This window comes from Scyliorhinus canicula, chromosome 14 (assembly GCF_902713615.1).
Source record: "Scyliorhinus canicula chromosome 14, sScyCan1.1, whole genome shotgun sequence".
Taxonomy (NCBI): domain Eukaryota; kingdom Metazoa; phylum Chordata; class Chondrichthyes; order Carcharhiniformes; family Scyliorhinidae; genus Scyliorhinus; species Scyliorhinus canicula.
In genome coordinates, this window is record NC_052159.1 from 76,245,398 (window position 1) to 76,272,949 (window position 27,552).

A 27,552-nucleotide genomic window follows, 5' to 3' on the forward strand; every position below is an offset into this window, starting at 1 on the left:
TTGCTAAGCAACATCCACATGTTTTTGCCTTTTATTCATTCTTGACACCGTAGCCCTGTCCAAGCACAATATAAGCACAGTTGGAAATTAACCAACCCCTATACCTACAAACACCTTTGTCCAGCATGAATCTAACTACAGGTTTTGCCCTTCCAGGCACAGAAATATTAAATTAAACCATTTCACACTATACTTTATTTCTAATGTTTCCAATACAAATATAAATTCCTTAAAACTACCTTACAGCCCCACTGTTTCATTTTACCACACTTTATATGTCTATTAAATTTGTTTATTCCCTTTTATTTTAGCTGCCAATGTCCTCTTCTATTTACTCTTTGCTTCTCTTATTTGTTTTTTCCACTTCCTTCTGTAGATGTCAGCACCTAAATCAACCTTTTGAAGCCTCCAAAATGAGTGTGGACTATTAAATGTGAACTGTCAGTATGTGGGTTGACCTTGTCGTCAAACTTGGAAAAAAAGCACAGTTAATGAATTATACAAACGTTTGTCTGTAACCCCAATTAGAACAATTTTGAACCATCAAATTCATGTCTTTGGCGTCTGATGCAAGGAATTAATCAAATTCATTCTAAGTCACTGCAGCTGTGGCGTGATCATAAACATCCCAGATATTGTGCCTTCGGTTTCAGAATCATCCGTCTCCAACAATTCATCTTCCTCTCCAGGCATTGAATTGGATATTCTGCATCTTTTTTGAATGTCTGGTGACAGTTTGTGCATTAAATATTTCATGATTGATGACAAAACAACATAAAACATCAAATGGGATTGTGTGCATATTTCCACCTTTTTTGGTGGTCAGACTCAAATGGCCTTCTCCTGAACTGTAGAGATTCTATAATTCTATTGCATTCAGCACAAACTTGATTCTTGAATGGCTTGTTGAGATAGATATCCAATGGCTGGAATGCAGCTGTTAGACCTCTGGGATAACTCCAGTATTATTTCTCACGGGCACCTCTTGATCTCATCAGTTGTATGGGATCTGAACATGCTCAACATTAATAAGTTACATTCTGTACATGGTTTATTGGGATGCCTATTCTGCATGTTATCGATCTATAACTTCTCACCATCCACCATTGTCACAGACCAGAACAAAAACTCCTGCATGGAGTTTGATTTACGGCCGAATTCTGCCTGCGAGAGGCTGTGATTGGATCCTACCCATGTGGGATGGTTTGCAGAGAACCCAGGAAGGACAGTCAGTTGCTGGATGCAGAGAGAAGCTGTGAGCTGTTCTCTCTCTCTGTCTGTCTGTCTCTCTCTCTCAACAGAAACTTTTATCCTTTTTATCTTTCGGCCCATCCCTCTTTCCCCTCTGTGTTAGAGAGGGGGGGGGGGGATTAGGAATTAGATCAGTGTTTTTCGAACTTATTTTCACGGGGCCCATTTTTATCAACTGGCCATCCTTTGCGACTCACGCCGCCAGAACTTTGCCACCCACCATTTTCGCTTGCCTTTAATGTGACTGGTGTACCTGTTTGGTCCTCACGATCTCACTTGCTTCGTAAATCGATGTTACATTTCTGCTAAGGACTTCAGTTGACGCTTTAAATTCTCACTGCATACTTTGAAAGTAATCAAGAGGTTTGTGTGGTGATATGCCTGTGCACATTTTCGTATATAGTTATCTGTTAATATATATAGTTATCGATTTGACCTCTAACCAGCAGGTGGTTAGAGATCTCCCATGTGACTCAAGCTATCCGGCAGTTGGTAGTATGTCACACAAGGGGATAGTAGCACTAGACGCAGCTCCAGAAGAATACACTGAATTAATTTACTCGTTACCATCTGTATCATAGTTCGTTAGTTATCTTTCCACATGTTCATTCTGTTAGTATCTTACTAGTCAAGGAGCTGGATGTTCTGTGTGCATCTGTATTACAGCCACAGTTAGTCCTCTAACTCGCCATGTCTTCAAATGCCGATGAAGTTTTGAGGGTTTTAATCTTCCATTTGCCAGTACTTCCCTGTATCTAACACACATGGGCTTCGCATCCTGATTTGCATTGGCACAATTAATGAAGCTATACCTTTAAAAAATTATCTTTATACTCTTCGATCCTGATTTCAGCATCTTAGAGAGCTGTTCACAGAGGCCCTGGAGCTCACACCAGCACTGCTTTGGCCTGCTGTGGATTCCCTTGAGCAGCCCACACCAGCACTGCTTTGTCCTGCTGTGGATTCTCCTGAGCAGGTCACTCCCAACAGACTTAATTGTGAGATCCTGGCTTGTTTGTCTCAGGTCCTCTCTTTTTTTATTACAAAACAATCCATTTAAAATTCTTCAGTGCTGTTGCTTGCTTGTGTGCTGCTAACAAAATAGAGGAATCTCTCTTCAGCCCAGGGCAATTGATGTCAGTGTACGGGGCACATGACCTGCTCTCTGCTGCTGCTCCAAGCAGGAAGATGCCATCCAAATTTCTAAAAATCTGCTCCTGGGTCAGCACGCTGATGTCAGGAGTAGGCAGTTTTCCCCGCTGGGCTCCAGGCCTGCACACTGCTGAGGGGACAGCCATGTGTGGGATGGCCAGCATTCTGAAAGTCTGTCGCATCCGGCCTTTTTAAAAGCTGGTCACAGCCATTGGGCACAATTTCCTGCATTCGGGAACGCCGCAACACATGACCCTGAAACCCTCCTTGTGGTGTTCTTTGTGGTTCTAATTCCAGGATGGTTGACATAGTGTTCACAAAGACCAAAAATAGCTTTTATATTGAACAAAGCTAAAGATTTATTTACACTACTAAATTGGATTCAACACTTACTCCTATATAATAAACAGTTGATAATAAACATACAATCTACACTCATTACTACTAATCTCTACACTAATACAATAACTATGATCTCTGACTCACACTATCTTTCCTACAGTCTGCCTTCTAGCTTTCTCCTCAACCTGTCGCCCCAAGGCTTGGCATCAGTGCTGTATATAGTTCTACATCTAGCTCTCTCTAGTGTTTGATTTGAACATAACATTAACCCTTAACAGTTCTATATATTTATCATAATGTCACACTCCCGATACCAGCCCCCGCGGGACCCACCGCAGGTCGCGATCCTGGTTTTCAAAATGAATTAGATAATAGTTAACCAGTTGTATTTGCTGCCTATTTACTCATACATATTATTAATAAAAACCAATTGTGATTAAGTTTACAAACCTGGTGACTAGTTATTGGGCAGCCAGAGACCAAAGACATTGGGTATTTTGTAAGAATTAAGTGTTCATTTTGTGTTGCAGCGCCAGGTCAAGTGGGGCTGGAATTGACCGCGCTTTAGCCCAGGGTGTCCAACAGTGTATATAGCATATCATAGTTGAAAAGTGGTATTCTGAGTAAATGCAAAAACATTACTTTTGGGACTGGGAACATGGGATAGTCTTATACACCAGGATGACTTGTATGCATGATCTATATGTTGAGCATTGTCCTCAATTATATTTTCCACTTGATACCTCTCACATGCACCCTTTTTTCTCCTTCACCTTGCTTTCTATCTCTTGCGTCACCCAGGAACTCTGGAGGCTACATTGAAGCCCACTTGTGACAATAAGCGATTATTACTATTATTTGTTTGCTGTACCTTGACTGTACCATATGGTTCTAAAAGGTAGCCCAAGTTTGCGCTGTCCCAATTAATTATTCCAACTCTGGATTGCTCTTTGTCCTTTTCCATAGCCAGCCTAACCCTTTTGATACAATGATCAATGTCCCCTCGATGATACTTGATTCATTCGGCATCTGATTCCCAAGAACCAGGTGTAGCAATACCTATTTTTCTCATTGGTCTGGAAACATACAGATGTAGTAAATTCTCCTAAACATTATAACATTCCCGCTTCCTCCTCTTTGCTCTTCACACTTTTTCTAAAGATAATTAAAGTTACCCATTATAACTGCTCTTTGGTTATTGTACTTCTCTTCAGTTTCCTTGCATATCTGTTCCGCTAAATCTTTTTCACTAGTTGGTGGTTTGTAGACAACACCAAGCAATGTAATTGAACCTCTCATGTTTCTTAGAACTAGCCAAATAGATTCTGTGCTTGACCCTCTGGGGTTTCCCCTCCCTTCAGCACGGTAATGTTCTCCTTAATCAATATTGCTACCCTTCTCCTTTCTTTCCTGAACATGTTGCCTCCAGGAATATTTGGCACCCAGTCCTGCCCTTCTTTGAGCTAGGTCTCCATTATTGTAACAGCATATTCCAACATGTCTATCAGCACTTGCAACTCATGAGCCTTTTTCTTTAACACCACACTGTGGATTCATATACATACATGGTAATTCTTAATTAAATTTTATTGTATTCCCAATTCCCACCTAATACACTGCCATTTCCTACTCCAATGCTATGTGTCCCTCCCAATTCTCTGCACTTTGGTGTTCCTCTCTAACATTACCAATTGGTTTCCATGCCATATTAATTTAAATACTCCCCAATAGCATTAGGAAATCGTCCACAAAGAAATTTGACCCTGCTCTGTTCAGATGAAACCCATTCTCCTCCCATCTTTTCCAGAACTGGTCCGAATGTGCTAGGAATGTATTACATTTATTACTTTGCCCCAGGCCCCATTCTTGACAACAAAACTATGTCCTGCAATAATGCAATGTTTCCCCTCTTGCACTATCTTCTACAGAGCTGTCCACTCACCAACCTTGTTTTAAGTTTTCCAAAACCTGCCAATTCTTACACACGTAAAAAATTAATCAAACAGTTAACAAAAGAAGCACCATTATCAATGCCACTGTGATGGCTTAATAGGTAAAATGCAGCAAGAAAACAGCAAATAAATAAATGCTGAAAAATTAAGGGAAATGTTCAGAGAAGGTCTACATTGTTATAGAGCTTTCATATCAAGAAAACATTTAGTCCAGGCTAACCGATAGTTCCAGAGATGTCACTTTTCTTGGTTCCAAGACTATTTTCAGTTAATTTTCATTCCAATTGTAATTTCCATAAACACCAATATCTTGTAGCATCACAATGCTCATTAAACAAAGTTTTTGTTCTTCTTTCTAGCTTCAGGCATGCTGTAATGATACTAAAGGAGAGTGATTCACAGTCATTAATAATGAAACTTCAATGGCTATTTGCTTTTCTGGAACATAGTCAGGTATGGAATTTATTTTGCATAAACTTAAAGCCTTCTGTTCTTTTAAGTTTAATACTATGTAGTTCATATAGAATCCGAATCAAAAAGGCAATATGTGCTTATCGCATTCAGAATGTTAGTTTTATACCAATAGGAACTGAGATTCATAGTTCCTATTGTTTGACAACAATGTTTAAGTTGTGCAGAGAGGGAGCACATTTAAGTTTGAAGCTGAGGAATAGGAAATAAATGGGTATGAGTGGTAGTTTTCTTCTTTTGTTGGTTGAGATACATTAGAATGCTCTTTCCAAATTGTGACAGAACAATGATATTTATGTTTTATAATCAATGGCATATGTTGCCATTGGACATTTAGATTTGCATTCTGTCTAGTATGCAGCCTAACTTCTTCCACCAAATACTGAAGCAGTATTATTAATTAGATGTACATAAAATAATGAAATATATAGACAATATATATCCAGAAAAAATCTTCAAAATAAGTCATGCCACCAAAGGTTTAAACCAGTGAACAGTAAACTTGGACCAACGTTCATTGCTCAATGTTGTATGAATGGTTCTTTTTGGTATGTTAAGAAAATCGTGGAATAGTTTAGCGATCAGTTGCGCAGCACTTGCAAGGATCTCAATGCAAGGAAGTGGCTCTGCAGATTCATGTGGTTCAACAGCGGCTTCTTCGTGGCTAGCTTATGGTACCATGGCAAGGGCTACAGTGCCAGTGAGAAGGGGGGGAAGGTTTGAGCCGTAGGGCTCGTGCAACAGTGCCAGAGACGAGGCAACCTCAGGGTAAGCGCTGCAGTAGGGGGGAGGGGGGGGGGGGGGGGGGGAGGTGGAAGGAAAGGGCCCGGTGAATGGAACTTTAGCATTTTTCGGCATATTGAGACCATTTGGATTGAGCTCAATTGACATGCTTGGAGTTAGATTAGTCAAACAATGGTGCCCCCTCAAGCAACACAATACCTGAGTGTGCCAACGATTCTCCTCTACTTTTAATTCCTTGGGCACAAACTTCAAAATCCAATGAGTGCTGTAGAAACTTGGGTTACTGGACAAGCTTGAGGATCCCCTTGGAAAAGTGGCCATGAAGCGGAGAGGGGGGCACTCCTAGTCCCTTGCTTTATGTTTAAGTTCACATTGGCAAGTCACAATTATGGTCCAAACAAACAGCAAAGTCTTGGAGTGCAGGTAAGGGCAATGCCCGCACCCGAGATGAAAGTTCAGGACAGAGTAGAGTGGCTGAAGCTTAGTCATGTGGTTTGGGGCGGTAATGGGGTGACATTCTAGTCCATCATCATGCACACTAAACACTGAGCATCCATGTGCTGGCCAGGACTGTACAGCATGCGTAGAGTGGTCCCTCGGAGACATTTGCTGATTCTCCTGTCTCTTTGATACTTCCATGAGGAGATAAGAACAAAGAAAATTACAGCACAGGAACAGGCCCTTCGGCCCTCCCAGCCTGCGCCGATCCAGATCCTTTATCTAAACCGATCGCCTATTTTCCAAGGATCTACTTCCCTCTGTTCCCCGCTCGTTCATATACCTGACCAGATGCATCTTAAATGATGCTATCGTGTCCGCCTCTACCACCTCCGCTGGCAAAGCGTTCAAGGCACCCACCACCCTCTGCGTAAAAAACTTTCCACGCACATCTCCCTTAAACTTTCCCCCTCTCACCTTGAAATAGTGACCCCTTGTAATTGACACTCCCACTCTTGGAAAAAGCTTGTTGCTATCCATCCTTTCCATACCTCTCATCATTTTGTAGACCTCAATCAGGTCCCCCCTCAACTTACGTCTTTCCAACAAAAACAATCCTAATCTACTCGATCTTTCTTCATAGCTCGCTCCCTCCAGACCAGGCAACATCCTGGTGAACCTCCTCTGCTCCCTCTCTAAAGCATCCACATCCTTCTGGTAATGTGGCGACCAGAACTGCACGCAGTATTCCAAATGTGGCCTAACCAAAGATCTATGCAACTGTAACATGACCTGCTGACTCTTGTACTCAATGCCCCATCCGATGAAGGCAAGCATGCTGTATGTCTTCTTGACCACTCTATCGACCTGCGTTGCCACCTTCAGGGTACAATGGACCTGAACTCCCAGATCTCTCTGTACATCAATTTTCCCCAGGACTCTTCCATTGACTGTATAGTCCGCTCTTGAATTGGATCTTCCAAAATGTATCACCTCGCATTTGCCTGGATTGAACTCCATCTGCCATTTCTCTGCCCAAGTCTCCAATCTATCTATATTTTGCTGTATTCTCTGACAGTCCCCCTCGCTATCTGCAACTCCACCAATCTTAGTATCATCTGCAAACTTGCTAATCAGATCACTATACCTTCCTCCAGGTCATTTATGTATATCACAAACAACAGTGGTCCGAGCACGGATCCCTGTGGAACACCACTGGTCACAGTTCTCCATTTTGAGACACTCCCTTCCACCATTACTCTCCGTCTCCTGTTGCCCAGCCAGTTCTTTATCCATCTAGCTAGTACACCCTGAACCCCATGCGACTTCACTTTTTCCTTCAACCTGCATGGGAAACTTTATCAAACGCCTTACTGAAGTCCATCTATATGACATCTACAGCCCTTCCTTCATCAATTAACTTTGTCACTTCCTCAAATAATTCTATTAGGTTTGTAAGACATGACCTTCCCTGCACAAAGCCATGCTGCCTATCACTGATAAGTCTATTTTCTTCCAAATGTGAATAGATCCTATCGCTCAGTATCTTCTCCAACAGTTTGCCTACCACTGACGTCAAGCTCACAGGTCTATAATCCCCTGGATTATCGCTGCTACCCTTCTGAAACAAAGGGACAACATTAGCAATTCTCCAGTCCTCCGGGACCACACCTGTGCTCAAGGATGCTTCAAAGATATCTGTTAAGGCCCCAGCTATATTTTCCCTCGCTTCCCTCAGTAACCTGGGATAGATCCTATCCGGACCTGGGGACTTGTCCGCCTTCATGCCTTTTATTATTTAAAAAAAATAAATAATTTTTATTCAAATTTTCACATTTTCACAGAAAAGAATGGTTGCCATCTCCTGAAAAACCCCTGCACTGACCTCCTTAGGGCAAATTTCACCCTCTCCAATTTAATAAACCCCGCCATACCTCGCACACGAAGAGGAGGAGTTCACCCTTTCTAGGGCATCCGCCTACGTCCCCTCCTCAATCTCCTCACCCAGCTTCTCCTCCCATTTATCTTTCAGCTCCTCCACCGAGGCCTCGTCTACCTCCTGCATCACCTGGTACACTTCTGACATCCTCCCCTCTCCAACCCATACCCCCGAGAGCACCCTGTCCTGGACCCCACGCGGCGGCAGCAGGGGGAACCCCGCCACCTGACAAACGCCCTTACTTGCATGTACCTAAAGGTGTTCCCCGGGGGGAGCCTGAATTTCCCTTCCAGCTCACCCAGGCTCGCAAACTTCCCGTCTATGAACAGGTCCCCCAGCCTCCTGACACCTGCCCTGTGCCAACTCAGGAACCCGCCATCAATTCTCCCCGGAACAAACTGGTGGTTCCCCCGTATCGGGGACCCCATCGAGGCCCCCACCTCCCTCCTGTGCCGCCTCCATTACACCCAGATCTTTAGGGTAGCTGCCACCACCGGGCTCGTGGTACAGCTCGTTGGAGGGAGCGGCACCGGCGCCGTTGCCAGCGCTTCCAGGCTCGCACCCACACAGGATGCCATCTCCAGCCTCTTCCATGCCGCCCCCTCCCCGTCCATTACCCACTTACGCACCATCGCTGCGTTGGCAGCCCAATAATACCCACAGAGGTTGGGCAACGCCAGCCCCCCCCTCCCCCTGCCCCGCTCCAAGAACACCCGTCTCACCCTTGGAGTCCCGTGTGCCCACACAAACCCCGTAATGCTCCTGTTAACCCGCCTGAAAAAGGCCTTCGGGATAAGGATGGGGAGACACTGGAACAGGAACAGAAACCTCGGGAGCACCGTCATCTTGACTGACTGCACCCTACCCGCCAAAGACAGCGGCAGCATGTCCCACCTCTTAAACTCCTCCTCCATTTGCTCCACCAGCCTTGTGAGGTTAAGCTTATGCAAGGGCCCCCAGCTCCTGGCCACCTGAACCCCCAAGTACCTGAAGCTCCTCTCCGCCCTTTTCAGTGGGACCCTCCCAATCCCCCCCTCCTGGTCCCCTGGGTGTACCACAAACAGCTCGCTTTTCCCAAAGTTAAGCTTATACCCTGAGAAATCCCCAAATTCCTGCAGAATCCCCATCACCACCGGCATTCCCCCCACCGGGTCCGCCACATACAACAATAGGTCATCCGCATAGAGCGATGCTCGGTGCTCCTCCCCACCCCGGACCAGCCCCCTCCAATCCCCCGACTCCCTTAGCGCCATAGCCAGGGGTTCAATTGCCAGCGCAAAAAGTAGGGGGGACAGGGGACACCCCTGCCTCGTCCCTCGGTATAGTCGAAAATACTCCGACCTCTTATTCGTGGCCACACTCGCCATCGGGGCCTCATACAACAGCCTCACCCAAACCTTTCCAGCACCTCCCACAAGTACCCCCACTCGACCCTATCAAAGGCCTTCTCCGCATCTAGCGCCACCACTATCTCCGCCTCACCTTCCACCGCCGGCATCATAACTTTCAAGAGCCTCCGTATATTAGTGTTCAGCTGCCTCCCCTTCACAAACCCCGTTTGATCCTCGTGGATAACCTGCGGCACACCATCTTCTATCCTTGTGGCTAAGATTTCTCTTTCACCTTCATGCCTTTTAGAATACCCAAAACTTCCCCCTTCCTTATGCCGACGTGACCTAGAGTATTTAAACATCCATCCCTAACCTCAACATCCGTCACGTCCCTCTCCTTGGTGAATACCGATGCAAAATACTCATTAAGAATCTCACCCATTTCCTCTGAATCCACGCATAAATTCCCTCTTTTGTCTTTGAGTGAGCCAATCCTTTCGCTAGTTACCCTCTTGCTCCTTATATACGAATAAAAGGCTTTGGGATTTTCCTTAACCCTGTTCGCCAAAGATATTTCATGATCCCCTTTTAGCCCTCTTTATTGCGTGTTTGAGATTTGTCCTACTTTCCCAATATTCCTCCAAAGCTTCATCACTTTTAAGTCGCCTAGATCTTATGTATGCCTCCTTTTTCATCTTCACTAGTCTCACAATTCCACCCGTCATTCATGGTTCCCTAATCTTGCCATATATATCCCTCATTTTCACAGGGGCATGTCTGTCTTGCACTCTAATCAACCTTTCCTTAAAAGACTCCCACATTTCAAATGTGGATTTACCCTTAAACAGCTGCTCCCAATCCACATTCCCTAGCTCCTGATGAATTTTATTGTACTTGGCCTTTCCCCAATTTAGCACTCTTCCTTTAGGACCACTCTCGTCTTTGTCCATGAGTATTCTAAAATTTACGGAATTATGATCGCTATTCCCAAAGTAATCACTGACTGAAACTTCAACCACCTGGCCGGGATCATTCCCCAATACCAGGTCCAGTATGGCCCCTTCCCGAGTTGGACTATTTACATACTTCTCTAAAAAACTCTCCTGGGTGCTCCTTACAAATTCTGCTCCATCTACACCTCCAACACTACATGAGTCCCATTCAGTGTTGGGGAAGTTAAAATCTCCCATCACGACCACCCTATTGCTCCTACATTTTTCTATAATCTGTCTACACATTTGTACCTCTGCTTCACGCTCGCTTTTGGGAGGCCTGTAGTAAAGTCCCAACAATGTTGCTGCACCCTTCCTATTTCTTAGCTCTACCCATATTGCCTCAGTGCTTGAATCCTCCATAGTGCCCTCCTTATACAGCTGTGATATCATCTCTGACCAGTAATGCAACTCCTCCACCCCTTTTACCTCCCTCTCTATCCCTCCTGAAGCATCTATACCCTGGGATATTCAGTTGCCAATCTTGCCCTTCCCTCAACCAAGTCTCAGTAATACCAATAACATCATATTCCCAGTTCAAGCCCTAAGTTCATCTACCTTCCCTGCTACATTTCCCGCATTAAAACAAATGCACCTCAGACCACCTGTCCGTTTGCGTTCATCATCTTTTCCCTGTCTACTCTTCCCCTTAGTCACAATGAGTTTATTATCTAGTACCTTACTGGCTTTAGTTGCTGCCTCTTTACTGACCTCTAACTTCCCAATCTGGTTCCCATCCCCCTGCCACATTAGTTTAAAACCTCCCCAACAGTGTTAGCAAAAGCACCCCCGAGGACATTGGTTCCAGTCCTGCCCAGATGTAGACCATCCGATTTGTAATGGTCCCACCGCCCCCACAACCGGTTCCAATGTCCCAAAAAGCTGAACCCCTCCCTCCTGCACCATCTCTCAAGCCACGTGTTCATTCTGACTATTCTTGAATTTCTACTCTGACTGTCTCGTGGCACTGGTAGCAATCCTGAGATTACTACCTTTGAGGTCCTACTTTTTAACTTTTCTCCTAACTCCCATAATTCTGATTGTAGGACCTCATCCGGTTTTTTAACCTATATCGTTGGTGCCTATATGCACCACGACAACTGGCTGTTCACCCTCCCCCTTCAGTATGTCCTGCAGCCGATCTGAGACATCACTGACCCGTGCACCCGGAAGGCAACATACAATTCGGGAGTCTTGTTTTCAACCACAGAAATGCCTGTCTACTCCCCTTACGATTGAATCCCCTATGACTATAGCCCTGTCAGTCTTTTTCCGGCCCTTCTGTGCAGCAGAGCCAGCCACGGTGCCATGCGCCTGGCTACTACTGCCTACTCCTGATGAGTCATCTCCCCCAACAGTATCCAAAATGGTATACCTGTTTTGGAGTGAGATGACCGCAGGGGACACCTGCACTGTCTTCCTGCACTTTCTCTGCCTTTTGGTCACCCATTCCCTGTCTCCCTCACTAGCCCTAATCTGTGGTGTGACCAACTCACTGAACGTGCTATCCACGACCTCCTCAGCATCACGGATGCTCCAACATGAGTCCATCCGCAGCTCCAGAGCCGTCATGTGGTCTAACGGGTGCTGCAGCTGGACACACTTCCCGCACATGAAGGAGTCGGGGGCATCGACCGCATCCCTGAACTCCCACATTGAGCACTAGGAGCATAACACGGGTCTGGGATCGCCTGCCATTTTTACATTTTACCTTAACTGATTACAAATATAATATCAAATAATGAATAAGTGTAAGGAATAAAGAGCGGTATTCTCCGCTCCCGATAAAAATCGGGATGGCCGTCGTGAAATCGGCCGAGCTTAACGACGGTTTCGGAGCCCCCTCCCCGCACCTAATTCACCGCAACCCGGGGGGCTAGGAGCGGGCCCCCGTCGTTGAAGCGGAAACGGCGCTTTTCTGATGTCATCCGCGCATGCGGGGGTTGCCGGTTCCAACCCGCGCATGAACAGATGACATCACCGCGCACACGGCACAAACCCATGCATGCGCGGTGCCGTCTTTCTCCTCCGCCACCCGGCAAGACGTGGCGGCTTGATCTTGCCGGGCGGCGGAGGGGAAAGAGTGCGTCCGTTTTGGACGCTGGCCCCACGATCGGTGGGCACCGATCGCGGGCCTGTCCCCTCCCGAGCACAGTCACGGTGCTCCCGTCCAAATCTGGTCCCTAGATGCCCCAAACGGGCATCTGGCGCCCGTTTCACGAATGCAGCGACCAGGTGTGTTTGCTGCCGTGGTGAAACGGGAGTGAAGGGCCGGCCACTCGGCCCATCGGGCTCTGAGAATCGCCGTTCGCCGTGAAAAACGGCGAGCGCCGATTTTTCCGGGGGGGGGGGGGGAATCGCTGGGAGCGCAAAAAATGTCCTGAGGCCCTCCCACGATTCTCCCACGCCACGTGGGGAGCGGAGAATTCCACCCAAAGATTTTACTTGCCAATCACAATACTTACCAACACACGAAGAGTTAAATTTCTCCCAGCTACTGCTAATTGTAGCACTTTCCTTCCCAGCCAATCAGGTTATTGCTTTGCTGTGATGTCACTCTTCAAATTTATCCCCAAAGACCCTGTGGCCGCTGTTTAAGCAGCTAGTTTAAATACTCACCGCTCGACTCTGTAGCTCCGCCCACTCCAACAGCTGAATTCCCTCCGAAAAGACTTGAATCCGCGAAGCAGCTAGTTTAAATACTCACCGCTCGACTCTGTAGCTCCGCCCACTCCAACAGCTGAATTCCCTCCGAAAAGACTTGCCAAGACATACAACTTTGTCAGCTTCAACAGAGATCAGGCGAACCAGGCTGGGATTTGCTGAGATTTCCAGTTTGCCACAGGTGAGCAGTGCCATTGACTGCACCCATGTGGCTCTTAAATTTCCCTGGCAACAAGTAGCCCATTATGTGAACAATAAAGGCTTCCACTCCCTCCCTGTCCAACTATGCAACCATAAGGAAGAAATCGTGCAGATTTGTGCAAGGTACCCCAGAAATGTCTATGCCTCGTCCACCTTCAGCAGATTTTGGATCCCTGGCATCTTCCAGGGACAACACAAGCTGCAGAGTTGGCTTCTTGGGGTCAAGGGCTACCCACAAAGGACACCTATGCAGCTGACTCCAACTCCTGTTGAGAGAAGAAACAACAGGGTGAGATACCCTCAATTACGACACAGGAGAGAAGATAGGTAATTCAAAGGCTTTAATCATCTGAGAACGCAACAGCAGCCGAGAAGTGTGCTCATCACATGCTGCCGAGTGAGCCTCATCTTATATACCGTTTCCTGTGGGCGGAGCCAGAGGTGGAGTCCCCCGGGGTTCCAAGCCCGGTCTTAAAGGGCCAATGCATTAAAAGTAAGGTACCGTTACAGCAGCTACTGATGACATTCATCACATTCACCCCCTGTTTAAAAAAAAAACACATAGTCCGTCGGGGGTGAAGTGGAGTTATAGGTTCAGTCTTGTGGGTGGTTTGACCGTCCGTGCTGATTTTCTCCGCACCGGTGGTGGTGCCATGGATACGGTCGTTTTTGATGGTGGTATATCCGGGAGCACGGTTGACTGAGCCTTTGCCCGCCTTGGAGCGGGGGGGGGGGGGGGGGGAGTATCCGGGGTGACTAGGGTGATCGGTGCCGGCGCTGGCAGGGGGCGCTATGAGGGGGGCGCTGTCGGGATCGGCAGTCGGTGCAGGGAGAGGAGTGTCGGTAGGAGGGGGGGGTTGGTGGGGAAAGCGTCGGGGTCGGTGGGCGAGCCAGCAGGTGCCAGATCTCGCAGGGAGACGGTATCCTGCCTGCCGTCAGGGTGCTCAACGTAGGCGTATTGAGGGTTCACGTGTAGCAGTTGGACCCTCGACTATGGGATCCGTTTTATGGCTCCTCACATGTCTCCGGAGTAGGACTGGTCCCGGAGTCATCAGCCAACGTGGAAGCAAGACCCCAGAGGTGGACTTCCTGGAGAAGACAAACAAACGATTGTGAGGGGTCTCGTTCATGGCCGTACAGAGGAGCGACCTAATCGAATGTAGGGCATCGAATAGGACCTCCCGCCAGCGGGCGATTGGGAGACTCCTTGACCGTAGGGCTAGAAGGACAGCCTTCCAAACTGTCGCGTTCTCCCTCTCCACTTGCCCGTTTCCCCGCGGGTTATAGCTCGTCGTTCTGATCGAGGCGATGCCCTTGCTGAGCAGATATCGACGCAGCTCATCGCTCATGAACGATGTACCCTGGTCGCTGTGGATATAAGCAGGGAAACAAAACTGTGAAGATGCTGTGCAGTGCCTTGATCACGGAGGCCGAGGTCATATCTGGGCAGGGGACAGCAAAAGGGAAGCGGGAGAACTCATCGATCACGGTGAGGATATAGATGTTGCGGTGGGCGGGCCCTGTCTGGTCGATAGAATTGCGGTTTGCATTCCGCACAGATCTGACATGCCTTAGTCATGGCCTTGACCTCCTCTGTGGAGTAGGGTAGGTTGCGGGACTTGATGAAGTGGGCAAGCCGGGTGACCCCCGGGTGGCAGAGGACATCGTGGATGGCTCTCAGGCGGTCTTTTTGCGCGTTGGCGCATGTGCCGCGGGACATGGCATCTGGGGGCCCGTTGAGCTTCCCCAGGCGATATTTAATATCGTACGTATAGGTGGAGAGCTCTATCCTCCACCTCAGAATTTTGTCATTCTTTATTTTTCCCCGTTGTGCGTTATCGAACATAAAGGCGACCGACCATTGGTCGGTGACTAGGGTGAACCTCCTACCGGCTAGGTAGTGCCTCCAGTGCCGCACGGCCTCCACTATGGCTTGTGCCTCCTTCTCGACTGCAGAGTGCCGAATTTCCGAGGCGGTGAGGGTTCGGGAGAAGAAAGCTACTGGTCTGCCCGCCTGGTTGAGGGTAGCAGCCAGGGCAGCGTCTGATGCGCGCTTTCTACTTGGAAGCGAATGGCTTCGTCCACCGCGTGCATGGCGGCCTTGATACGGCTGAAAGCCGACTGGGCCTCAGCCGTCAGGGGAAAAACCGTGGTCTTAATGAGTGGCCGGGCTTTGTCCGCATATCTGGGGACCCACTGGGCGTAATAGGAGAAAAGCCCCAAGCACCGTTTGAGTGCCTTGAGGCTACGGGGGAGGGGGAGTTCCTTTAGGGGATGCATGCGGTCGGGGTCTGGGCCTTGGACCCTGTTTTCCACGACGTAGCCGAGGATGGCTAGCTGGGTTGTGTGGAACACGCATTTCTCTTTGTTGTACGTGAGGTTGAGGGCCCGGGCAGTCTGGAGGAATTTCCTCAGGTTTGCGTCGTGGTCCTGCTGGTCATGGCCGCAGATGGTGATGTTGTCCAAGTACGGGAAGGTAGCTCGTAAGCCGTACTGGTCCGCCATTTGATCCATCGCCCTCTGGAAACGGAGACTCCGTTTGTGACACCAAAAGGGACCCCGAGGAAGTGAAACAGCCGACCGGCTGCTGCAAAAGCCGTATACGGGCGGTCCTCTGGGCGGATAGGGAGTTGATGATAGGCTGATTTTAGGTCGACCATAGAGAATACCCAATACTGGGCGATGTGAGTCACCATTTCTGCTTAGCGGGGAAGTGGGTAAGCATCGAGTTGCGTAAAGCAGTTTATGGTCTGGCTATAATCCACTACCATGCGTTGCTTTTCCCCGGAGCGGACTACCAATACTTGAGCCCTCCAAGGGCTGTTGCTGGCCTCTATGACCCCCTCTTTTAGTAGCCGCTGAACCTCTGACTTGATAAAAGTCATGTCTTAGGTACTGTACCGGCGACTCCTGGTGGCGACGGGCTTACAGTCGGGAGTGAGGTTCGCGAAGAGGGGGGGTGGCGCAACTTTGAGTGTCACCAGGGTGCATACCGTGAGTGGGGGCAGGGGTCCGCCGAACTTCAGTGTCAGGCTCCGGTGGCTGCACTGAAAGTCCAGACCGAGCAGCAGGGAGGCGCAGAGTTGAGGACAGATGTAAAGTTTAAAACGGGTGTATTCAGCGCCTTGAATTGCGAGGTCAGCGACACAATACCCCGTGATTTGAACCGAATGGGACCCAGAGCCGAGGGCGATAGTTTGGGAGGTGGGGTGGGTGCCCAGAGAGCAGCGCCTTACCGTGTCTGGATGGATAAAGCTCTCTGTGCTCCCGGAGTCGAATAGGCAGGGAGTGTCGTGGCCGTTTATTCACACCCGCATCATTGAGTTCCGTAGGTGTTTCGGCCGCGATTGATCGAGCGTGATCGCTCCTAGTTGCGGGTAGTCAGAGTCCACGGTTAAGTCAGACTCACAAAATGGCCGCCTGGAGTCACAAAATGGCCCCCGCCATCGGTCACACGTGTCGGGGGTTCGAAGATGGCCGTCGCCAAGATGGCCGCTCCCATGACTCGCACGAGGTCGATGACTTGTCGGAAGTGGGCGTGTCCGGCTGCCGCGTGGCCGCGTTGTGGGGCCTGTGAGACCGGGAACTTGATTTCTGGGCCAGGTGAGGATTTTGTTTGTGGCCTTTGGGGCCAGCCAGGCAGACTTTAGCGAAGTGCCCTTTCTTCCCGCAGTCGTTGCAGATCGTGGAGCGGGCCGGGCAACGTTGCCGTGGGTGCTGACCTTGCCCACAGAAATAGCACGGGGAACCCCCGGAGTGAGCGGATCGCCACGTGGCGCAGGCCTGTAGCGTGGCCGAGTCTGGAGCGGATCGAGAGGGGTTTGCAAGGTCAGCGGAGTATGTACGGAGGTTACGATGGGCCGTTTCTAGAGAAGAGGCGAGCGTTACCGTGCCTTGGAGATCCTTTGCCCCGTCTTCTAGGAGCTGCTGCCGGATGTACGAGGACCTGATACCGGACACAAAGGCATCGCGAATATGCAAGTTCATGTGGGTTTCTGCCATCACTGCTTTATGGTTGCAGTTCCTCGTGAGCGCAGTGAGTCTCTCCACGTACTCGTCCAGAGTTTCCCCGGAACACTGGCTGCAGGTTGAGAGCCAATGTCTGGCGTGTACCTCATTAATCGGCTTCACAAAGCGTTTCGTCAGTATCTCAACCGCAGCTTCGTAATTTGCAGCGTTCTCGATCGTGGAGGAGAGTCGGTGGCCCACCCGGGCATGTAGTAAACGCAGCTTGCGAGCGCCGTCGACATCAGTCGCTGAGGAGTCAATATAGTCCTCAAAACACCGCCGCCAATATTAAAAAATTTATGGGGCTTCCGGCGACCGAGCGTCCAGGTTGAGTTTCTCCGGCTTGAGAGCGCTGTCCATCTTGATGTGTCAGATGATTAAATTGAGATACCCTCAATTACGACACAGGAGAGAAGATAGGCAATTCAAAGGCTTTAATCATCTGAGAACTGAACAGCAGCCGAGAAAGTGTGCTCATCACATGCTGCCGAGTGAGCCTCATCTTGTATACCGTTTCCTGGGGACGGAGCCAGAGGAGGAGTCCCCTAGGGTTCCAAGCCCGGTCTTAAAGGGCCAATGCATTAAAGGAAAGGTACCGTTACAGCAGCTACTGATAACATTCATCACACAGGGCTTGTAGTGCAATCTGGAGGTTAGTGGGGCACACCATAGGGATGTTGGAAATGAGGATTTGGTGCCTCACCACATCCGGTGGTGCACTCGAGTGCAGTTCTCAGAGGGTCTCATGCATCATTGTGGCTTTCCGTGCACTATACAACCTGGTGATATAAAGTGGGGAGGACATGAATGACAAGGAGGTGAAAGAGCTCCATGTTGTCTCCAATGGGACGAAACTCTCGGCGGATGAGGAGATGATGATGTCCAAGAAGGCGTGGATGCAGGTGATGAGGTCATTGCACTGGCCAAATGAGGCAGGCATGCTCATGAGGCCCTCCTTGCCACTAGATTCCAGGGGGATGATGACGAGATGCTGTGAGGACACTCCTAAGATCTTCACATAGCATCAAGGAAATGCTGACACCTGTTGGGCTGACATACAGTGGGTACATGGACTTCAATGGTACTTGATACTTTGGCAAGCTTCCAATTTGTTCCCTTTAGCAGAGTACTTTTACCTGTCAGGAATGCTGACAAGATGGGGTTGGGCGGGGGCGGGGGGGGGGGGGGGGGGGGGGGTGTAGTAGGAGAGCTCCTTCAGTAAGGTGCTGAGAGCCTACAATGAGCAGCTAAAATACGCCACATTGAGGTGGAGGCATCACATTAACTGGAGAATGACTTCGAAGCTGGACAATCACTGGCCCCAAGGTTACATGTTGCAAAGGGGAGAGGCCCTGAACTGCGATACTTGCCTTAATTTTGTGCAAGAGTCCAAGGTTTCACATCTGACACGCACACTGCTAACGTAACAAGGAGACATTCTTGGGAGTGTGGTCAACGGTGTGTTTAAGTGATTAACATCTGTGCCCTGGTTGTACAACTACATCTTCTTGACCTTTCTAGCCCTATTGCTACGTCCACAGTGGCACAATGGTTAGCACTGCTGCCTCACAGCTCCAGGGTCCCAGGTTTAATTCCAGCTTCTGGTGACTCTGTGTGGAGTTTGCACTTTCTCCCTGTATCTTCGTGGGTTTCCTCCGGGTGCTCCGGTTTCCTCCCATAGTCCAAAGATGTACAGGCTAGGTGAATTGGCCATGATAAATTGCCCCTTAGTGTCTAAAAGATTAGGTGGCCTTGTGGATTATGGTGATAGTGGAGGCGTGGGCTTAAGTAGCGTGCTCTTTCCAACGGCCGGTGCAGATTCAATGGGCCAAATGGCCTCCTGCATTGTAAATTCTATGAAGTACATCCCTGACATCCACAGTGGAGGAGGAGGCAGCCTATTGTATTGCCCTGTTGTCTGTGATTACCTCTGGCTGTTGCCAGAGATTCTACTCGGGTTTGCTTTGTAGCACAAAAGTTGTTTTAAGCCTTCCGACGACTGATGAGAGAGTCCATGTCGTTAGTCTGTGACTCTAGCTTAGTCTGGTATTGTCTCTTGGCATCCCTGATGGTGTTGCGGAGGTCGTACCCAGATTTCTTGTGTAGGTCAGGGTCGTCTGTCTTGAACACTTCAGAGTGGCCTTCAGTTTAGTAGTGAATCTCCCAGTTATACCATGGTTTGCGGTTGGGGAACATACGCACTATCACCTTTGGCACGCAATCTTCTATACACTTGCTGATCTAGTTTGTGATGGTGGTGGCATACTCGTTTAGATTGGCCGCTGAGCTCTTGAATATGGAACAGTCCACTGACTCCAAGCAGTCGTGTAGGAGCTCTTCTGTTGCCTTGGACCAGCATTGCATGATCCTGTTAATCGGATTCTCCCATTTAAGTTTCTGCTTGTATTCCGGGAGAAGGAACACCGTCTTGTCCAATTTTCCGAAGCCAGTTGGAGTGTAGATCAGTAGGTGCCCTTGATGTTTGTGTAGCAGTGGTCAACAATGTTGGGGCCCCTGGTGGGACAGGAGAGGTGTTGGTGGATATTTGGCAGTACACTCTTGAGGTTCCCCTGGTTGAAATCCCCGGCCAACCTGGACAATGCCTCCGGTATTCTGTCTCACTGTTAATTTTGGCAGTCTACAATTCATCAAGTGTCTTCTTCACTTCCGTCGTGTGGGATGTAGACCACTGTGATGATGGCAGAAGTGAACTCCCGTGGAAGTAGCACGGGCGGCACTTCAGGTATTCTAAGTCCCAAGAGCAGTAGTTCACCAGGGTCGCCATGTCCGAGCACCAGGAGGAGTTGATGAGGAGGCATGTCCCTCCACCCGTCCAGCTTGTTTTGGATTGCTTGGATATGCCAGGAGTATGCTGGGAAGAGGAGCCGTGAAATCATGTTGTTTTCGCCTCACCTGCAGACCGCCGCATTTTCCTCACTTCCTCAGTTGGCAGCTGCTTCTGGATGGTCCCGTGATTTGATGGGAGAAGTTTGACCTTGTGGAAGGTAAGTGGTTGCGTCTGGTGGGGTCCCGGGCTCTGGTCGTGATTTTGGGGTTGCTGGGAGGTCATGTTCATGATCCGGTCGGTTGGTATTTACCCCGCAGCTTTAGACTGTGACCCCTGGTTCTGGACTCCACCGCCATCGGGAACATCCATCCTGCATCTACACTAATTAGTCCTGTTAGAATTTTACAGGTTTCTATAATAATAATCTCTATTTGTGTCACAAGTAGGCTTACATTAACTTTGCAATGAAGTTACTGTGAAAATCCCCGAGGCACCACATTGGGGCACCTGTTCGGGTACACTGAAGGAGAATTCAGAATGTCTGATTCACGTACGAGGTCCCCGTCATTCTTCTAAACTCCAGCGAATATAATCCTAATTGACTCCTACATCAGTCCCGCCATCTCGAGAATCAGCCTGATAAACGTTTGCTGCACTCCTTTATAGAAAGTACATCCTTCCTCAGGTATGGAGACTAAAACTGCATACCCGGGATCCCACCAGACGCAACCACCGAGCGCACTCAGTAAGCTAGCACTTTTCCAGGAGACACATCCGGAGTGAGACTCATCCAGAGTGGGGATTGCAACTTGGTAATTTGGTGCAGTGAGGTAATTCAGTGCAGAGTGTGAGGAGGTGCTTTTTCAGAGGTGCTTTTTAACCCTGGTAAGTGACTGCTAAGTAGTTTTTCTTTTCATTCTTTTCATTGTCTAATTTATTTATTTTTATTTTGAAATTGTTATTGTATAAGTTTACCTAAGGTTTAAGACATGGCAGGAGATCCCAGACCCGTGTCATGCTCCTCGTGTGCGATGTGGGAGCTCAGGGACACGTTCACTGTCCCTGGCTCTTTCACGTGCAAGAAATGTGTTCAGTTGCAGCTCTTGTTAGACCGCTTGACGGCTCTGGAACTGCAGATGGACTCACTTTGGAGCATCCGCGATGCTGAGGAGGTCGTGGATAGCATGTTTAGTGAGTTGGTCACACCGCAGGTGAAATTAATGAGGGAGATAGAAAATGGGTGACCAAAAGAAAGAGCAAGAATAGGAAGGCAGTGCAGGTGTCACCTGCGGTCATCTCCCTGCAAAACAGATATACCGCTTTGGATACTGTTGAGGAAGATGGCTCACCAGGGGATGGCAGCAGAAGCCAGGTTCATGGCACCGTGGCTGGCTCTGCTGCACAGCAAGGCAGGAAAAAAAATGGCAGGGCTATAGTGATAGGGGACTTGATCGTAAGGGGAATAGATAGACGGTTCTGTGGACGCAATCGAGACTCCAGGATGGTATGTTGCCTCCCTGGTGCAAGGGTCAAGGATGTCTCGGAGCGGCTGCAGGACATTCTGGGGGGGGGGGGGGGGGGGGGGGTGAACAGCCAGCTGTCGTGGTGCACATAGGCACCAACGATATAGGTAAAAAAACGGGATGAGTTCCTACAAGCGGAATTCAGGGAGTTAGGAGTTAAACTAAAAAGTAGGACCTCAAAGGTAGTAATCTCAGGATTGCTACCAGTGCCACGAGCTAGTCAGAGTAGGAATGTCAGGATAGATAGGATGAATGCGTGGCTCGAGAGATGGTGCAAGAGGGAGGGATTCAAATTCCTGGGGCATTGGGACCGGTTCTGGGGGAGGTGGGACCAGTACAAACCGGACGGTCTGCACCTGGGCAGGACTGGAACCGATGACCTGGGGGGGGGGGGGGGGGGTGTTTTCTAGAGCTGTTGGGGAGGGTTTAAACTAATGTGGCAGGGGGATGGGAACCGATGCAGGAATTTGGAAGGTAGTAAAACAGGGACAGAAGCAAAAGGAAGTAAGGGGAAAAGTGCAAGGCAGAGAAGACATAGTCAAAAATCTAAAAGGGCGACAGTACAAGGTACAGTGACTGAGGGGAGCTCAGTGAATAGGCCCAGTAATAACAAAAGGAATAAAACTGGAGATGTTAAGATTCAAAACAGAGGTAAAAAAAACCCAACATAAGTGTACTTTACCTGAATGCTCGTAGTATTCTGAATAAAGTAAATGAGTTGATGGCACAAATCATCGTAAATGACTATGATTTAGTGGCCATTACTGAAACATGGTTAAAGGATGGTCACGACTGGGAGTTAAATGTCCGAGGGTATCAAACTATTCGGAAGGACAGAGTGGATGGTAAGGGAGGTGGTGTTGCTCTGTTATTTAAGGATGACATCCGGGCAATAGTAAGGGATGACATCAGTGCTAAGGAGGATAAGGTTGAATCCATTTGGGTGGAAATCAGGAATAGTAAGGCGAAAAAATCACTGATAGGAGTAGTCTATCGGCCACCAAATAGTAACGTTATGGTGGGGCAGGCAATAAACAAAGAAATAACTGATGTATGTAGAAATGGTACAGCAGTTATCATGGGGGATTTTAATCTACATGTCGATTGGTTTAACCAGGTCGGTCAAGGCAACCTTGAGGAGGAGTTTATAGAATGTATCCGCGATAGTTTCCTAGAACAGTATGTAATGGATACGAGGGAACAAGCGGTCCTAGATCTTGTCCTGTGTAATGAGCCAGGATTGATTCATGATCTCATAGTGAGGGATCCTCTCGGAAGGAGCGATCACAATATGGTGGAATTTAAAATACAGATGGAGGGTGAGAAAGTAAAATCAAATACTAGTGTTTTGTGTTTAAACAAAGGAGATTGCAAGGGGATGAGAGAAGCACTAGCTAAGGTAGACTGGGAGCTAAGACTTTATGGTGGAACAGTTGAGGAACAGTGGAGAACCTTCCAAGCGATTTTTCACAGTGCTCAGCAAAGGTTTATACCAACAAAAAGGAAGGACGGTAGAAAGAGGGAAAATCGACCGTGGATATCTAAGGAGATTAGGGAGAGTATCAAATTGAAGGAAAAAGCATATAAAGTGGCAAAGATTGCTGGGAGATTAGAGGACTGGGAAATCTTTAGGGGGCAACAGAAAGCTACTAAAAAAGCTATAAAGAAGAGTAAGATAGAGTATGAGAGTAAACTTGCTCAGAATATAAAAACAGACAGTAAAAGTTTTTACAAATATATAAAACAAAAAAGAGTGGCTAAGGTAAATATTGGTCCTTTAGAGGATGAGAAGGGAGTTTAATAATGGGAACTGAGGAAATGGCTGAGGAACTGAACAGGTTTTTTGGGTCGGTCTTCACAGTTGAAGACACAAATAACATGCCAGCGACTGATAGAAATGAGGCTATGACAGGTGAGGACCTTGAGAGGATTGTTATCACTAAGGAGGTAGTGATGGGCAAGCTAATGGGGCCAAGTCTCCTGGCCCTGATGGAATGTATCCCAGAATGCTAAAAGAGATGGCTAGGGAAATTGCAGATGCACTAGTGATAATTTACCGAAATTCACTAGACTCTGGGGTGGTCCCGGTGGATTGGAAATTAGCAAACGTGACACCACTGTTTAAAAAAGGAGGTCGGCAGAAAGCAGGAAATTATAGGCCAGTGAGCTTAACTTCGGTAGTAGGGAAGATGCTGGAATCTATCATCAAGGAAGAAATAGCGAGGCATCTGGATAGAAATTGTTCCATTGGGCAGATGCAGCATGGGTTCATAAATGGCAGGTCATGCCTAACTAATTTAGTGGAATTTTTTGAGGAAATTACCAGTGCAGTAGATAACGGGGAGCCGATGGATGTGGTATATCTGGATTTCCAGAAAGCCTTTGACAAGGTGCCACACAAAAGGTTGCTGCATAAGATAAAGATGCATGGCATTAAGGGTAAAGTAGTAGCATGGATAGAGGATTGGTTAATTAATAGAAGCAAAGAGTGGGGATTAATGGGTGTTTCTCTGGTTGGCAATCAGTAGCTAGTGATGTCCCTCGGGGATCCGTGTTGGGCCCACAATTGTTCACAATTTACATAGATGATTTGGAGTTGGGGACCAAGGGCAATGTGTCCAAGTTTGCAGATGACACTAAGATGAGTGGTAAAGCGAAAAGTGCAGAGGATACTGGAAGTCTGCAGAGTGATTTGGATAGGTTAAGTGAATGGGCTAGGGTCTGGCAGATGGAATACAATGTTGAAAAATGTGAGGTTATCCATTTTGGTAGGAATAACAGCAAACGGGATTATTATTTAAACAATAAAATATTAAAGCATGCCGCTGTGCAGAGACTTGGGTGTGCTAGTGCATGAGTCACAGCAGGTTGGTTTACAGGTGCAACAGGTGATTAAGAAGGCAAATGGAATTTTGTCCTTCATTGCTAGAGGGGTGAAGTTTAAGACTAGGGAGGTTATGTTGCAATTGTATAAGGTGTTAGTGAGGCCACACCTGGAGTATTGTGTTCAGTTTTGGTCTCCTTACTTGAGAAAGGACGTACTGGCACTAGAGGGTGTGCAGAGGAGATTCACTAGGTTAATCCCAGAGCTGAAGGGGTTGGATTATGAGGAGAGGTTGAGTAGACTGGGACTGTACTCGTTGGAATTTAGAAGGATGAGGAGGGATCTTATAGAAATATTTAAAATTATGAAGGGAATAGATAGGATAGATGCGGGCAGGTTGTTTCCACTGGCGGGTGAAAGCAGAACTCGGGGACATAGCCTCAAAATAAGGGGAAGTAGATTTAGGACTGAGTTTAGGAGGAACTTCTTCACCCAAAGGGTTGTGAATCTATGGAATTCCTTGCCCAGTGAAGCAGTTGAGGCTCCTTCATTACATGTTTTTAAGGTAAAGATAGATAGTTTTTTGAAGAATAAAGAGATTAAGGGTTATGGTGTTCGGGCTGGAAAGTGGAGCTGAGTCCACAAAAGATCAGCCATGATCTCATTGAATGGCGGAGCAGGCTCGAGGGGCCAAATGGCCTACTCCTGCTCCTAGTTCTTATGTTCTTACAGCAAGATATCTCTGCATCTGTACTTGAATCCTCTTGCTATGAAGGCCAAGATACCATTTGCATTCTTCACCGCCTGCTGCACCGCATGCTTTCTTTCAGCAACTGATGTACAAGGACACCCAGGTCTTGCTGCACATTCTCCTCTCCTATTCGATAGCCATTCAGATAATAAACTGCCTTCCTGTGGGATGAATATGAGAAATTGTCATGTTATAGTTTGTTTTTGTAGTATTGTTATTAAAAACTTTGGTTAAAATGCTTACAGACATTGTCTGCAAAAGCGGTGATTAAAAGTGAGATAATCAAGTAATTTTTGTCGTAATCAGCAAAGTTATAGGATAGTTGGAGGAGTGAAAATAGGGCAAAGGAGATTTGACTCGGTGGGTACTTTAGCCCCATTTCTTTAGTATTGTGGAGGTTATAACGAGGGGGTTGAGCATCAAATCTTCAACTATATTATAAGCTACAAATTTTCCCAGGTTCAATTTCAGCCTGGGTTGAGGGTTGGACATATTTGTTCTAACTCTTTTTACCTTTAACAAGCAAGAAGCTATCAACCACCTCAGATTGCTATCTCAAGGTGGTTGGGTTGCCAGTTCTAGTACACTTTGGAAGAGAGAGAAGGGGAAGACAGCGTATCTTTTTTTCACTTAATGAAAGTTGCTCCACCTGAACTGCAGCTAGCCTGTCCTCTGCATTTTGCTTTTTTTTTTTCTGTGGCTCCCAGAACATTCCAGTTTGCGTTTTCCAATGCTAACAACTATTTATTTCTTCATTTATGTTGTCCTTGGGTTAATTTCTTTGACGTCTTCACATTATTCAGAGAGACTTTTTTTGTCATTTGCATCATCTTGGGAGCACCAACTTGCTCTTGCTGAGATTTGCTTCTTCTGCTAATTTATTTAACATTTTCTTCATATCCATAGACGTTTTTGTTAATTCTTTAATTGTAGTTTGCTGTTGTCTCTCGGGTGGCTCTCACATGACATGCTATTGGTGCCACCTATTGGAAAAATATTGGAATTGAAGTCATCAAGAAGTTTCTAATATGCAATAGATTCCAATCCATTTTGCACATGTTCATACTTTGAAAACTATTTACTAATAGTACTCTTAATATTCTAAAACTTAATAACCAGGATGAATTTGTATGAGGAACTGAACAAAAGAAATAGCAAAAACATCAGTTATGCCACCGGGGAGCTGCCAAGTATATACAGGATTCTTTGTCGCCGGATGCCAAAGGGGGGGGGGCACGACTGGGTGGAGAATCTGTTCCAGCACCAAAATTGCAACGGATGTTGATTTCACGCCCAATCACAATTCTCCGTCTCCTCGACCGTGCTGTCAATTAACAGAGTTGGCATATCATTAATGGGCCTAACCTGGTGTTCTCCGCTTCCAATGGGCCGAATTCCCGATGGTGAGGTTCAATCGTGTTTTAAAAATCGTGAAACCATCCTCATGGCTGATGAGGGAGAGAGGGGAGGTAGGACACAGAGGCATGACCGTGGGCTGCCGGGCCAGACACTATCCGGGCTAGCTGGAGGGTGGGGGGGAGGAGTAGCTGCCCAGGGGCGCAGGGGTGATGGGGGAACAACCACCACCACTCCGATGTGAGGAGCACACCACAGGCAAGGGCAGCGCCTGCTGACTACCCCTGGCAGCAGAGCGGGGCACCAGGGCTAGAGGCCTCCACGGTGCCTGGCATTGACGATGCCAGTGGTGTGCAGTGGGGGGACATGCAGGAGCAGGGTGCACTGTGCCAACTGATGGCATCATGTAGCCCATTGGACCTTGTTAGACACTTTGGTACGCACCATGCTAACATGTCGGCCTTTCACCCCTGCAGACAATGGATATTGGAATTCAACCCGCAATGGTAGCCTTCCTGCTAGTCACCACAGCCCTGGCAGATGCCCCGCGGTAGTATGAGCTGGAGCTGCTCAAGGAGGAGGATGCTGCAGGAGCGGAGCGTGCAGAAGCAGAGCGTGTCCCAGAAGCGCAGGAGGCAGCTGCTCAGGATGGAGAGCTGGCTGCTCAAAAGACTGAGGAAATGCTACATGAGGCCTTGTGTGTACTGGCAGCGCATATCTTTCGAGGACCTGTCGGGCATGCAGTATAGGACTCCAGCTGAGCAGGGAGACAGTGCGACATATCTGCCAGATCATGGCGCACCTGGCACCGCGGGGGAATGGGGG

At 47.9% G+C, this 27,552-nt stretch overlaps 1 protein-coding gene across 10 annotated transcripts in view; it reads left to right on the forward strand.

Annotated features, from left to right (window-relative positions):
• LOC119977318 (ubiquitin carboxyl-terminal hydrolase 35-like) overlaps positions 1–27,552 on the forward strand; it is a 167,253-nt gene that overhangs the window by 102,347 nt on the left and 37,354 nt on the right. For all 10 annotated transcript variants that reach the window (XM_038818085.1, XM_038818086.1, XM_038818090.1 and 7 more), the window contains one exon: positions 5,057–5,150. In XM_038818085.1, coding sequence (XP_038674013.1) covers positions 5,057–5,150 — 94 coding nt within the window. The remainder of the gene's footprint in view (positions 1–5,056; positions 5,151–27,552) is intronic.